General features: G+C 49.2%; 2 protein-coding genes across 3 annotated transcripts in view; one reads left to right on the top strand and one right to left on the bottom strand.

Moving 5' to 3' along the window:
* Positions 1-14,087, top strand: part of Shc3 (SHC adaptor protein 3) — a 126,037-nt gene extending 111,950 nt beyond the window's left edge. Inside the window, exons 12-13 of one of the 2 annotated variants that reach the window (XM_052156969.1) lie at positions 6,395-6,560; positions 13,905-14,087. In XM_052156969.1, the coding sequence (XP_052012929.1) occupies positions 6,395-6,523 (129 nt within the window). In that variant the 3' untranslated portion in view covers positions 6,524-6,560; positions 13,905-14,087. Of the gene's footprint in view, positions 1-6,394; positions 8,880-13,904 lie in introns of those variants that run through there. The other variant, XM_052156968.1, reaches the window with a different exon arrangement.
* Positions 5,351-5,828, bottom strand: LOC127664793 (non-histone chromosomal protein HMG-14-like). The gene has a single exon (XM_052156970.1). It carries the CDS (start codon positions 5,775-5,777, stop codon positions 5,487-5,489), a length of 291 nt encoding a protein of 96 aa, XP_052012930.1. The 5' UTR covers positions 5,778-5,828; the 3' UTR covers positions 5,351-5,486.
* Positions 14,088-14,246: the final 159 nt, after the last annotated feature.

Raw genomic sequence — 14,246 nt, forward strand, 5'->3', positions numbered from 1 at the left:
TTCTGGAGTGAAGTTTGCAGGGCCATCAAGAATGCTCGTTAACTCCTACCCACTGATGACTGTTCTTTGGGTGTGGGGGGGGCAGCTTTTAGCTGGATCTGATTATCCGATTTAATTGATCCTACGGAGGATAGCTTTAGCAGCAAAGGAGATGGAAATGAAAGACTTAATTAAAAATGCAAAGTTGCCTCCTTGCTGGGAGGACACCGAAATAGACGCTGAACACGTTCTCTTCAATATTTATTCTTCTGATTTTCATGGTAATTGGCTGGTCTGTGACTATAAAGGGGGAAGCTTGGCAAGTTAGATTACTCAGAGAGAGAGAGAAAGAGAGAGAGAGAGAGAGAGAGAGAGAGAGAAAGAGAGAACGGTCTGAATCTAAATTTACTCTGGTGTCTAGCAACCTCTGGGCTCTCTCGCTGTGCACTGAGGTCACTGGGAAGCCAAAGAGGAGGCTACCCCACCAGGCTTGAAGAGGAGTCTCTGTGGTGGGTGGAGTGCTCTAAATAGAAAGGGACTCTAAATAGCGATGGGGAGAGCTGGTGACAGAGGTTGTGGGAGAGGCCTCGGAGATGGATCTTTTGCTGGAATCATTCAGCCCGTGTATGTCTAAAACATCCCCCCACCCCCACCCCCACCGCCACCCCCACCCCCTGAGTCATTCATGGCTGATTCCTCCTTTTGTCCCAGCACGGCCAGCGAGATGCGGTGGGCGCTATGCTTGCGTTGGGAGAATCTGCTAACACTGGAGTGTCCGGGTCCTCCGAAGGCTTGATTCACATAGCCTTAAGCTGTTGTGGCTCTCAGAGTGCACTAGTGCTTTTACTTAGTAACTGTAAAACAATGGTCACTTCCACAGTCAGAGGTCTCCCCTCCTTCTCTGACACCTGAGCTACACCACCGGTGCCTGCACTCTCTCCCCATGCCAGGACCCCAGTTGGGCTGCCCCCTGTAACATTGCACCTCTCTTACCTTTGTTTTGTATTGGTTCCCAGGAAGGAAGACGAGTAGGAAGGAATTAAGGGAAGGGAGAAGTATTTTAAATATTTTGCAGTTTATTCTTGTTTGACCCTTGTCGTTTTACTCATAAATACCATTAGTATGTGTCTTAGTCAGGGTTTCTATTCCCACAAACATCATGACCAAGAAGCAAATTGGGGAGGAAAGGGTTTATTCAGCCTACACTTCTGCATTGCTGTTCATCACCAAAGGAAGCCAGGACTGGAACTCAAGCAAGTTAGGAAGCAGGAGCTGATGCAGAGGCCATGGAGAGATGTTCCTTACTGGCTTGCTTCCCCTGTCTTGCTCAGCCTGCTCTCTTATAGAACCCAAGACTACCAGCTCAAAGGTAGTACCACCCACAAGGGGCCCTCCCCCCTTGATCACTAATTGAGAAAATGTCTCACAGTTGGATCTCATGGAGGCACTTCCCCAACTGAAGCTCCTTTCTCTGTGATAACTGCAACCTGTGTCAAGTTGACACACAAAACCAGCCACTACAGTGTACATCTCCACCATTAAGAACATTAAAAAGAAACTTACTGGAAAGCTACAAGAATTGGGACTTATCTTTCCCTCAAGTTTCTGCTGCTTTGGAGTGTTTCTTGACAACCTTATCAATTTTATCTCTACCTCTCTATGACATATAAACACGTTCAAATACTTTGTAAAATTGTATATTTAATTTCTAATAGAGCTTGTCATCCCTTGAATTATTTTTTCATACATTTGTCTTAATGGATATAGTGAGTCTTTTGTTTTATGGGAATTGGATTTCTTTCTGATTTGTCTTCTGAGTTGGAATTGGCCTGTTCCTTGTGTGCTGTGGTGTTTTAGGATGTGCTTGTGGTGGTGTCTAGAAACAGGATACGGCATTAGGTTCCATGAGCTTGGTCTCCTTGATGTTATAACTCTCTCCCTTGTATCTATCTAAACATCAAGGAAATAAAGGGAGAGGAAAAGGAGAGGGATGAGGAGAGAGGGAGAAGGGAGGAGAGAGAGGGAGAGAGGGGAAAGGGGGGAGAGTAGGGAGAGAGGAAGGGGGGAGGGAAGAGAGGGGAAAGGGGCAGGAAGCAGAGAGGAAAGAAGGGGAGAGGAGGAGAGAGGGGAAGGGGAAAGGGCAGAAAGAGGGGGAGAGAGGGGAGGGGAAGAGTAAGGGAAAGAGGGAGAGAAGGGTTGGGGAGAGGGAGGGGAAGGAGGGGATGAGAGAGAGAGAGAGAGAGAGAGAGAGAGAGAGAGAGAACCTCCTGCCTCCTGGAGTAGAGCATCTGTCTCCAGGAAGAGGGAAGAGAGCGACACTTCAGTGCCTCCCAGAAGCGCCTTACCTGGGGTCACTGCTGTTCTCTGGGGTCACTGCTGTTCTCTGGGGTCCCTGCTGTTCTCTGGGGTCCCTGCTGTTCTCTGGGGTCACTGCTGTTCTCTGGGGTCCCTGCTGTTCTCTGGAGTCCCTGCTGTTCTCTGGGGTCACTGCTGTTCTCTGGGGTCACTGCTGTTCTCTGGGGTCCCTGCTGTTCTCTGGGGTCCCTGCTGTTCTCTGGGGTCACTGCTGTTCTCTGGGGTCACTGCTGTTCTCTGGGGTCACTGCTGTTCTCTGCAGATGGTTTTCTTTCATTTCTCCTGATCCTCACTTGCTGTCTTCTCCTCTGAAGGTGTAAACAAACAAAGAGGAATGTGTGGGGCGCGGGAGCTGTGTGTTCTGTTTCTACAGCCCAACTTTCCTGGGAACTAGCAATGGAAGGGAGGCTAGATCTAGAAGGAAGGGAGACTGGACTGAAGGAGGCCAGCAGAGGTCTCCATACAGTCCAGAGAAGGTCCTGAGGTTCTGGGTGGAGACCTCTCTAAGACAGTTCCCATTACAGTGAGGAAGTCTGTGCACTTCTGCTGCTACGAAGTGGCCCAGGCTAGGAGTGGCCTCTGCACTCAAGTCTATCAGTCACTGGGACATGCCACCAAGACACAAAGTACGGCTGTAAGAAGGCCATGCTTTACCTCATGCCTCTGTCCCACTACCATGTAAACAAAGGAGTCTGTAAACAAAGGCCATTTTATTTTCGTTCCAGACCTGTATTTTATTGCATTCTCTTGTCTTCATTAGCTGGGACTTCCCTTCTGTTGTCCCAGGACATCACCAGCATGTCCCGGCAGGAATAGCTCCCCTTTCAGAAGTCTTAGGCATCTTCTTCCCAGTGTCTGGGCTTCACAGGCCCTGTCAGGTGCTTGACCAACATTGACGTTAGGTGAGTTCCTGCCTGGGGTCTTCTCTGGAGGTCCAATTCTGACTCACTGTGTGCCATCCTTGTTGGGGGTGGCCGGGGGTGTCTCTCTGCCTGGCACAATGGTTTTCTGGGCGACGACTGTCACTAGGACTGTGTTTAGATCACTGTCCAGGAAGACAGAGACGAAGGTACCACCCACTATGATTGCGCAAGTCACTGTTGGCTCTGGACTGTTATGACTTCCCTGTCAGGGAAGGTCCTGGGTGGGAAGGACCATTTAGCAGTCCATTTTGGGGAAGTCTGTGGAGCTCCTGGAGTGCTATGGGCTTGCCCCTCTCAGCTTCTTCCTGGGCTGACATCCATGTAGAGTTCTGAGTGACTGAGCTGCTGTCCAGGAACAAAATCTTTCCAGGCACTATAAAACCATGCTGAGGGAACCTTCCCCATGGAAACTTGCAAGTTCCCTAACATTACATGCTGTGACCACAAGGGGGAAACAAATGCACAATTTCTGCCTCACGGATGCTGGTGAGGTGCCTCACCTGGAAGCCATTTTAGACAGGTGGTCATCTTGCTTTGATGAGCTTGCCGGCAGGGACAGGCCATCTTCCTCTTCTCCAGCTTGACTCTGAATGTGTGGAATTTCACAGAGGTTTAGGGATGGCCGTGTTCCCCATGGGCCTCCCCTCTGGGCATGAATCTGATGCTGTGATCACTGAGACAGATTTGGATACCCTGGGTATTGGTGTCTACTTCCCACTGTTCACAGAACTGAAGGTTCCCTGTGAGTTCTTCTGCCGCTAGTCAAATAGCACCCAACCCCGGAGGCCTTGAAGAGACAGCACACTTTCTAAGTTCTTCTGGGCTCCCAAAGGTGTGGTGAGGTCTGCAGTAGGGTTTTGTGGGAGACAGCAAGAGCTGCTGACTTATCTTCTTGTCAGGAGAGACTGGTGTTTTCCCCAGCCACAGAGATCCTGAGACAAGATGGAACCTACAGAGCTCTTGTCAAGGTGGAACTGCCTGTGACCGGATCCTTCATGGTCAGCTGTGACTTCAGGAAAAAACATCTGAACGAAGAATACATAGGGTCTTCTTGCCATTTTCCCTCAGACTGGGCAGGGGAGCAACTGTGTCCACAGCATTATAAATGTCAGGGAGAACAGCAGGTGTGTAGAGAAGGGAAATTAAGGTCGGATTCACCTTTGTTAGAAGAGAAAGCCTCGGGAGCACAGGCAGCCATGATCAGACCTTGATAGTGGAGAACAGAATGCGGGGTGGGGAATGGGGGATGGGGCAAGCACATTGGTCCCGAGGCAGAAGGATAAGGTCGTGAAGAGAGAGCCTTCAGAACCCTTAAGGGAGCTACATCGACTGCATATAGCCTGAAGGAGTCCTGAGAGAAGGCCCTTCACTCCCTAAGGACCATGGGGACTTCTGAGCCTTACAGGATTTCAGTGTATGGTACAAAGCCAAGCCCTCCAAACCACAACCTACCCTGGTGTGGTCCACATGCCAGGCATCGGAAGGTACTAGATTGGAAGGGAAGCTATAGTTGGAGGTTGCCCTTGGTTCAGAGAGCAGGGAGCTGGACTTACAGCTGCAATGGAAGGGAGAGAAATGAGTCCCCTACCAGAGCTATGAGGACACAGGTCACAGTTTTGCCACTTTCTGTCCCAGAAAGACAACTGCTGGGGTGGGGGTGGGTGGGGGTGGAGTAGTGGGGAGAGAGAGTGGGGTGGTGGGGGGAGGGGTGTGTGGAGAACAGCCTGGGGTGGGGGAAGGGGCAGCCTCTGGCCTGTAATCTAACAAGAGATCTGGAGGTTGCTTTGAATCTATGGTGGGATGTATGTATGTCGTGCAAATGGTTAATCATTTTACAAATAAGGGAATTGAATTTCCCTGGATTTTTGATATCTGTAGTGGATTTTGGAACCAATTGTCTGTAGATACCAAGAGACCAATGTACTTCCCATATGGTATTCTCCCTCTGTCCCTCCCTCCCTCCCTCCTTCCCTCCCTCCCTCCTTCCCTCTCTCTGTGTGTGCATGCTTGTGTGTGTGTGTGTGTGTGTGTGTGTGTGTGTGTGCCACACAGAACATATTCAAAATTTCCATCTTTCACAGCACATTATGGGATGAGGTGGGATTCCCTCACCTTTTAAAAATGTTTCTAGAGCTACTAAAAAACTCGCATTTACAAAATAGTTGATAAAAATATTCCTCTGGATTGTACAAGAAGGGAGGCAGGGAGACTGACAGACATGATGGACGCTTAGTCGGACTTGGCTTCTTTCTCTTCTTCAGAGGCTGGACTCTGGTTTTCCGTCTCTCCGTTTTCTGCAGGCAGATCTGTAGTTTGATGGTCAGCCACTTCAGCCTGTTTGCCCTTTGCACCCCTCTTTCCTTTTATCTGCACTTTTTTGTCTGATGCTTTATCCTTTCCGGCGGCCTTTTTCGGTTTCGCGTCCACCTTGGCAGGGGCGGGCTTGGCGGACAGCCTCGCGGAGCGGCGCTTGGGCTCCGCCTTCACCGCTCCATCCGCGCTAACCTTTCTCTTGGGCATCGTGGTGGCGCGGGGTGGGAGATGCTTGTGTCGCCGGATCTGTCACGGAGCTGCACTCGGCTTTTTTTTCAGATGTTGGAAAGTTACTTTAATTGTGTATTAGATCAAGAATAGTTTTCATTATTGGTGTCTATTCAGCTTCTTTATCTTAGCTACACAGGAGCACAGGAGTCTGTAAACAAGGACCATTTTATTTTCCTTCCAGACCTGTATTGTATTGCATTCTCTTGTCTTCATTAGCTGGGACTTCCTTTCTGTTGTCCCAGTGTGGCCACAGAGACAAGGACTGAGGTAGGCAGTGTCTGCAGGGCAGTGGGACTGAAAAGATCAAAGGCTGCCTCAGAGGGACAGGGAGGTGGCCAGCTGTTGTCAGTGACCAGGGTCTGCTGAGACTACCTCTGAAGCATGGTGAGCCCTCAGGTCCAGGAAAGCCAGTCCTTCCCTGGCCAAGTCAGATGTTCTAGACAGCTCTACTGTTGATGTTCTAGACAGCTCTACTGTTGATGTTCTAGACAGCTCTACTGTTGATGTTCTAGATAGCTCTACTGTAACATGGTCTTTCTTTTAGGCCTCGTGACACACACCCGTTCAGCCTCTCTTTCCTTTTGTCCTCACAGGTCCGGACGAAGGACAGGGTCTTTGACAGCATCAGCCACCTCATCAATTACCACCTCGAGAGCAGCCTGCCCATTGTCTCTGCCGGGAGCGAGCTTTGTCTCCAGCAACCAGTGGAGAGGAAACCCTGAGCTTTCCCGGTGCCCCAACCCCCCTACCTTATGTCAGGTCAGGAGGACCTGGGCTCTGCTGCTCTTAGCCTATGGAAACAGGGGGGCAACTGTCTGTGGGCCCATCATCTTTCAAAGCCCCCTAGGGAGGTTTCCTTCAAGTTCAAATTTCATAAATATGTCCACGCGACTCAGATATGCATATTAGAAATGTATATACCCATACATCCTGTACAAATGGCCCCGATATTTATATTTTTTAAGACTAAGAGAGATGTGAGACTAGTGCTCTATGCTGTGTGTTTTTAGTGATAGGCAAGTTTGACTGTAGTTGTTCCGGGGGGAAAATATTAACTAACCTGTTCTACTGGGAAATTTTGCTAGGAAGGGTGTTACCTAGAGTTCTACATAATAAGCAAAATTCAAGGCAAATGCAGGTGAGCTGGCAGCTCCGGGACAAACAGAATTGTGCTAGAATGCGGTAGCATGCTGCCCAAACATCTGCCCCTGCTGGTACAGCTTTGTGTGAGCGCTGGTTCCAGGCTGTAGCACGACTCATGGATGGTGGCATCTCCTCCAGCCCTGGCTTGCTGGGTGCTGCCTTCTATGCCCTGAATTGATGCTGGATGAGTGGGTTTTTTTGCCACAGGAATCCCCACTCCAAAGCAGGTGGTACTCTGGCTTGTTTGTTAGCATGGGGAAACATCCATCATCTTTGACTTCAGTTGTGTGTGTGTGTGTGTGTGTGTATTTGGGAGATTCATTTGAGGCCAAACATAATACAGAATAAGACTTAAGATGTCCCATTGACAAATGCTTCCTTGATGTTCATCAGCATCCTGAAGATGTCAACATCAGAGGAAGCAGGATGTGCGTATTCCCAGTCTGTAGGTCCTTCAAGCCAGTGTGTCTTTGGCAGGCTTTGTATGGAAGGTGCCAGTGAAGTGGCCTCCCACCTACCTCTTGTATTCAGTAGAACAGAAAACCATGTGCAAGAGCCTTGCAGGGCCTGTGCCAGCTTCCGCCCAGAATTGAGCCTTGGAGATGCACGTGCCGGCTCTTCTTCCCAGATCCGTGTGTGCTCAGCTCAACTGGAGTGAGGAGTGGGGAGCCATCTTGTCTCCCCTCCACATTTTCTCAGTAGCCCCATGAAAAGCAGCCACACCCATGGCCTGCTGTCTTATCTCTCTGCTATCTCAGAAGCTGTTGTTTCCTGGTGGGTGATACTCCGTGTTTCAAAGCTGGCTATGTCTATGACTTCTACAAAACAGGTGGGCAGTGATCACCTGTTTAACAGGCATGAGCAGGTGATGCATTTGGTGGTTGGTACCTTCTCAGAGGATTGCAACCTCGGTGTTGGTTCCCCGGAGACCCCATGTGGTAGCACCTCTGGTCAGTATAACAGGACTCTACATTATAGGGTTGTTTGATGGAAAAATTGGATGTTTTTAAGAGGAATTAAGTCTCTCTGTGTGTTTGTATTATGTACAGGGGTGTGTAGAGAGAGAAAGAGAGGAGAAACGGAGAGAGGGGAGGAAGCAGGGAGGAAGGGAGTGAGAGAAGGCTCAGTGGTTAAGAGCACTGGCTGCTTTTCCAGAGAACTCAAGTTCAATTCTCTGATCCTACCTGGTAGCTCATGCTGTCTGTAGCTTGATTCCCAGGAATCCACCCTCTCTGACTTCCGTTGACACCAAGTAGGCACATAATGCACTTACATACTTGCAGGCAAAACACCCAAACATGTGAACATAAATAAATACTATTTTAAAGAGTGCAGTTAGGGGGCCGTAAACATTGGGCAAATCAGGGTTCTGCTTGACTGATGGTGCGAGCCCTGCCTTTGCTGCCCAGTAGTTGGATGGGTGCTAGGAGGCGAGGCCGGGAAGGGAAGATCCCAGGCTCAGAAGAAGAACTCTTAGAAGTTTTTAAACATTTGTGTGCCCACTGGATCCAAGATGGCGGTAGATCAATCTTCTAGCATCGACTCTCAAGGTCTTGCTGCTTCCCGAGCAGTGTCAGGGACAGACGCCACGTGGAAGAAGCCCCAGAGACGAACAGATATGATGGTGCCCCCCCCCCAGTTCAGGCTCTTGCCTTGTGACCACATATGTAAGCTCTGAGGTACCCTAAGAGTCACCCTGTACTCTGTCCCCCAAGATGTGCACACACATATAGGTCCTGCTGCTCCTGTGTGGGAATGCATAGTATGTGAGAATGTAAAAACTATGTGAGATTCTCTTGAATTCCCCACTTGTCCACTGGTAAAATGCTTCTGTTCAAGTCACTAGCAAAAGTGTTACAGACCACCATGAGCACCTCAGCATTTCTCTGCTTTCTTTTCCTCTCCAGGGAAGTTAAAGAAAAAAAAAAAGGAATACTCAGAAATGACTTCTCTGAAGTCAGTGTTGAGTGTGAGGGTTTATGGGAATCAGTATTTCTCTTTTCAGTTTTAATCCAAAAATATCTAATTATCATCCTTGATCAGAGGACTGGACTTGCACTTAGGGGAGTCTCTTAGACACAGGGCAGACTGCAGAGGTTGTACTTGGCAGCCAGACTCTGGTCCGTGTTCCTTTTAAAGCATGCCAGAGCTCACAGGGGCTCATCATGCCTTTCTACAAGCACTGTGTATGTGACAGGACATTCCCTCAAACCTCACTTACACATGGGGGAAACTGAGGCTCACTTCAGGTCACATCATCAGCTAGAAGAAGAGCTGTTCCAGTCGCTCAGCATTTTCTGTGCACAGGTGTGGCCTGCCTGTGTTTTGAGGCCAGGGTTTGGGGGCAAACCCCAAAGACCCTCCTCCCTGAGCTAAGCTCCTCTTCCCTTGGGTTCCCAGACCATATCTGCCTGGGTGGGGCAGGGCTTCAGGCTACAAAGGAGCAACTCCATCCTGTGCAGAACAGCACTCTATTGTGCATTCAGGGGCTTCAACACCCAGCGCACAGTGACTGAGTCTATACCAGGCACGAGGGTCTACCGTGTGCCTGGATCCATGCTCCTTTTTATAGGCACCCCACCCCTCAGCCCAGAACTCTGCATCTATCTTAGTGGTGCAAAAATGGGGTTCAGCAGCCTTAAAACAGCCCCTGTCTGCTCTTGTGCAGTGGCTCTGAATCCCCTGCCAACTCCCTCCATGCCTCCCCTCCAGAGAGAGTTAGCCACGCTTCAGATAACCTCTGCATGCTTATGGGGCTGGTTGACCTCCCATGGGGCTGTCCATTGCAGTTTAGGTTGCCTCTGATTCTTGAATCTCCCTCTACCATAAGGTAGGAAGTCTGCTAACAACACAGACAAATGGCCCAGTTCTTTGACCTACACTTGTGTTGCTACCCATGGTGTCCCTTTTGTATTTTAAGAACCAAGAGCTGGGTGCCTGCTCAGCCTTGATGAGCAGCTTTCTGTCACAGGCCATCTCAGATGGTGGACAGATGGGCTGAGGCCAAGCAGGACACGTGTAGCAACCGTGAGGTTCCCCTAGCAACAGAGGCAGTTGTACCAGAAGGCCGTAAGACACCGTGAATGGAGGGGAAAGCTTGAGTTAGAAGGACAAGGGAAAGTGAACTCCCCAAAGTCCTTGGGATTCAGGTCACAGTTGCCATGTGTCCGGGCTCCATGTCCATCGTGGTGTCCTGAAGATGCCTCTCTTTCAATGGAAAGAGCTGCCCCCAGGGTGACACTAGATACCTGGGAGGCTCCCCTATGGGCGTGGCTATAGAGTGGACACCTCCATTCTATGTTAGATCCAGTACTGCATCCTCTTCTTGTTGAAGTGAGTTGAGTTGAATCCCAACTCCCCCAAGACAGTGATGCAGTGGAGGCCACCCTCTGTGATGCTCATCCCAGTACAACCAGAACAATGTGGGTTTTCTCTGAACGATAAGTTCTCTGAGGCCATGACTTGTGCCACACCCCAGGGCCTCCCTCAAATAGCGGCGTGGATAGATAAATATGTGAAGTGACTTCCTGGGACTCTTCACTGACAAACCTTCTCTCTCTTCTCCTCCATGGGCCCAAACTGGCATGCCATCTATAAACAGCTTCTGTGGATGGTGACGGCCAGTTTTTAAGGAGGAGGAGGAGGATAGCAGAAAGGTTGAAAACGAGACCATGTGCTCAGAAACATCTGTGTAATGCTAGTTCTTATGGAAATTTTGAAGTTGTTTTTTTTTTTTCAAGAAAAACGTTGTAGATAATAAACCCCACTCCTGGAACATATTACAAACCTAGAAATTTTGGCCTTGTCTGGGATAATGGGCAGGTGTTTCCAAGATGTTTCAGCTGAAGGGGCCCTTTGTGTTTCAGCTGAAGATATTGGATGGCAGTGGCCAATGGCTAGATCTAGGAAAGAATGCAGGACTTACTAAGGTTTTTTGAGGCTCAGACATGTAACTCACATGGAAGTGACAGGCACTCCATCTTTCCTCATTTTTCACATTTTGAAGTACAGGAAGGACTGAGCCATTTGCCTGACAGAGACAGGGCTTGTAGTCGGTGACTTAGCTGGTATTCTACCAAAGGGAGTGCCAGTGGGGATTGGGGTCCATATAGGTTACTTTGGAAATGATCCCAGAAGTGGAGAAGGAAGTAGCTGCTGATGGCTACATTGTGGAGCACGATTCTGCCCAGGGTGCATTGTGAGCATCTCTCTGCTGCTGAGCCCCAGGAGAAGAATTGAACACACCTGGGGTAGCCAGTGGATGGGGCAAGGAGGAGCTCCACCACAGTCAGCATGGATGGAAGGCTATCTCCAGAGATTTCTGCCCAGCCCCGTGCATACCTGTGCATGCTCTGTGAGCTGGGACTCCTAGGGCAGAGGCTGGTGTTTATAAAAATTACTCTCAGAGCAGAAGGCAAATGTCAAAGAACCAGGCTGCCTGGTCCACACATGGATTTCAGGGCTCTGACCCATGACTCTGGGCCTAGTGTGAGGGTAGCATGGTTGTGTTTTCAGAGTGAGGACATGCTAACGCCCTCTTGGCTTTGACATTGACTGGTGAGTCTTCACCCCTTCCTGGACTCTTACTGGTGGACTCCACATCCAACCCCACCATTTGTGAAGAAAATTTCACACCACTTCACATCATATTTCCCAGGCCCGTGCTGTGAATTTGAAAACGGGGAATTAATAAGTACTTATAACTCCCTGCAACTGTGGCTGGCAGATACAATACCATCTGCCAGACAAGATTTATTTATAATGGGGTTTATACATATTTATAAGTTTGCAAGCAACAAATGCACAGTTTTAAAACTGGCATGTTTTATATCAGCTAGGAAAAAATGCAACTTTATCCTAGGGCTTTCTGAGTGTGAACTGCATGTGTGTATTATACACATACGCAAACTTTCCTTAGTTCAGAATGGAATGTGCACCTCAGCATGTATATGCCCAGACACAGATCAGTTCTGTGCTGGGTCTTTCTGTCCTGAGCCTCTGGGGCTTTCCTGACATGGACACCAAGAGCCTGGTGATTGACAGGCCCTTGTCTGAAGACCTGCAGAGTTCTGGGTGCTATGGGCTGTGAGACCAGTGAACAAAAAGGGAAGGAGGAGTTTCACTGTGGGCCATGACAGACAGAAAGCAAGCCAGGTGTGTGGTACATTTCCATAATCTTAGCACTTGGTTGGTAAAGGCTAGCTCAGGGGCAACCTAGGCTACATGAGGCCATGTCTCAACAGAACTAAACAGAAGGGTGGGGAGCAGCCAGCAGAAGACAAGAGGCAGGTGTTGGAAAAAGGAAAAGAGACACGCAGATGAAACACCCACAGACCCATATCCTTTCTTGGTCCAGCGACTTGCATACCCTGACTTGGCTTGCCAGCCTGCCTGGCTATGTTTGTACATTAGATCCTAGGTAGCAGGCCCTGCAGGGACTTGTGGGACAGAGAAGGAACCATAAGATGGATCTGTTCCTGTTTATAATCTAATTGGAACCAGGTCCCCAACACACACACACACACACACACACACACACACATACATACACACACACACACACACACACACACACACACACACGGGGAAGTGCGCGAGGAGCTTTGGAGTAGGGGGACTACTTTCAGAGCAGCTGTGCCCACCCTCAGTCTGGACCAAGGATCAGGCTCAGGACTGAGCTGGGGGCACTGAAGGCTTTTGTGCAATAGGTGGCGCTGTGGGGCCCTGGAGGAAGAAAAGGGTGTAAAAGCTCAAGTGGGCCCCCCTCCTGGAAACTGCTGCTGTCAGCAGGGTGCTGGAGGGCAGGTTGAAAGCTTTCCTTTCCTCTCCTTGCTCTCTCAGGTGCCCTGGGGTGAGTGAGTCCCTGAGGCCCCCAAACACACTTATGATTCCTCTCTCAGGGTGAAAGAGAAACCACAGGAAACGAACAGCGTTATGTACCACTGTACATAGAGGAGGACCATGCCTATGGGGGAGTCTGAAATGTGAGGACATGCAGGTTCACACTGGAGGAAATTCCTTTACCACAACCAAAGTCACTCAGCAGAGTCAAGCCACAGTTCGCAAGGCAGAGACAAGTAGACTAGCCAGTCTGGGACAATGAGTTTCTTCTCTTCTTTTTTCTTTGTTTAACAGCACCATATGTGAGTTGCCAATTGAATGTTCCCTCCTCGGCTGACTCTTGGATATAACTCCTTTCTGACTATTGTGAAATTATGTGAATTTCTTTGTGTTCAGGGTGAAGCATTTGATGTTCAAAGCCCCAGGACTAGTGGACAGCTCATTGTAAATGTAATGTGTAACAAGGTATCGAACAGTTTTTCAAAAGCATTCGGGTGGTTAATTATACCTATTGATATATGAGTATTTGAAAAAAGGTTTTTTTTGTTTTGTTTCTGTTAACTTTTGTGAAACACCAACAGTTACTGTCACGGCAGTCTGTCTGGGAGTTTGGTTAACTGCCCCTTTCTGCTTTGATACTGGCATGGAATTGACTCCCTAAGTCACCTGTGAGGAGCAGAAATACAAAGCCGACTTTTAAGTCTTCTAATATTTTTCTGGATAAAACCTAGGCGATTTGACGAACATTTGGAGTTCCCGAGTTCTAACAGGTGAGGGTGATCAGTCAGCTTGGATTCCCTCACCTCCAGGGACTCTAGAGAAATGGAGTTGCTTCTGGTATCATGCCTCCACCATGGTCCTGGCCCACCACGGCCGAGCTTCTGGCATAACCAAGTGGAGGCAGGATATGACGTCTCCTCCCCATGGCCCGGGTATGGCAGGGGGCAGGCTAACCTTAGACAATGCTGCTCTTCTCCTTATCATTAGGTACTGGAACATTGTGCCTTTATCATCGGGATGGCCACCCATGCCCTTCTGATCCCAGAGCAGCCCCTCTGGCCCTCTGACTTAGACACTAAAACCATGTGGGTGATGAGGATTTTGCTTTTGTCCATACAGTCTCCAAAGCATGGAACCAGCGGTGTGATTAGACGTTTTCTATAAAATGCACCTTGTTACATTTCTGTGACCGGCTCTTTCCCAGCACACAGAACAACCGCGGCTCAAAGATGGAGAGGAGCGACCATTTTTCATTGTTTCAGTGACTATAGGTGTAAGTCTGTTGGCAATAAAGGCTACTGTGAAAAGTGTCCCTTGTTTGCATGATGGAGCTCACATCTGTGTGTGGGTGTGGGGGGGCAGAGTACCATAATGATGCGTAGAAGTCAGAGGACAACTTGTGGGGGTCTTCTCCTTCTGTCACGTGGGCCCCGGGCATTGAACTCAGGACACCAAGTTTCA

This window comes from Apodemus sylvaticus, chromosome 14, assembly GCF_947179515.1.
Source record: "Apodemus sylvaticus chromosome 14, mApoSyl1.1, whole genome shotgun sequence".
NCBI classification, from domain to species: domain Eukaryota; kingdom Metazoa; phylum Chordata; class Mammalia; order Rodentia; family Muridae; genus Apodemus; species Apodemus sylvaticus.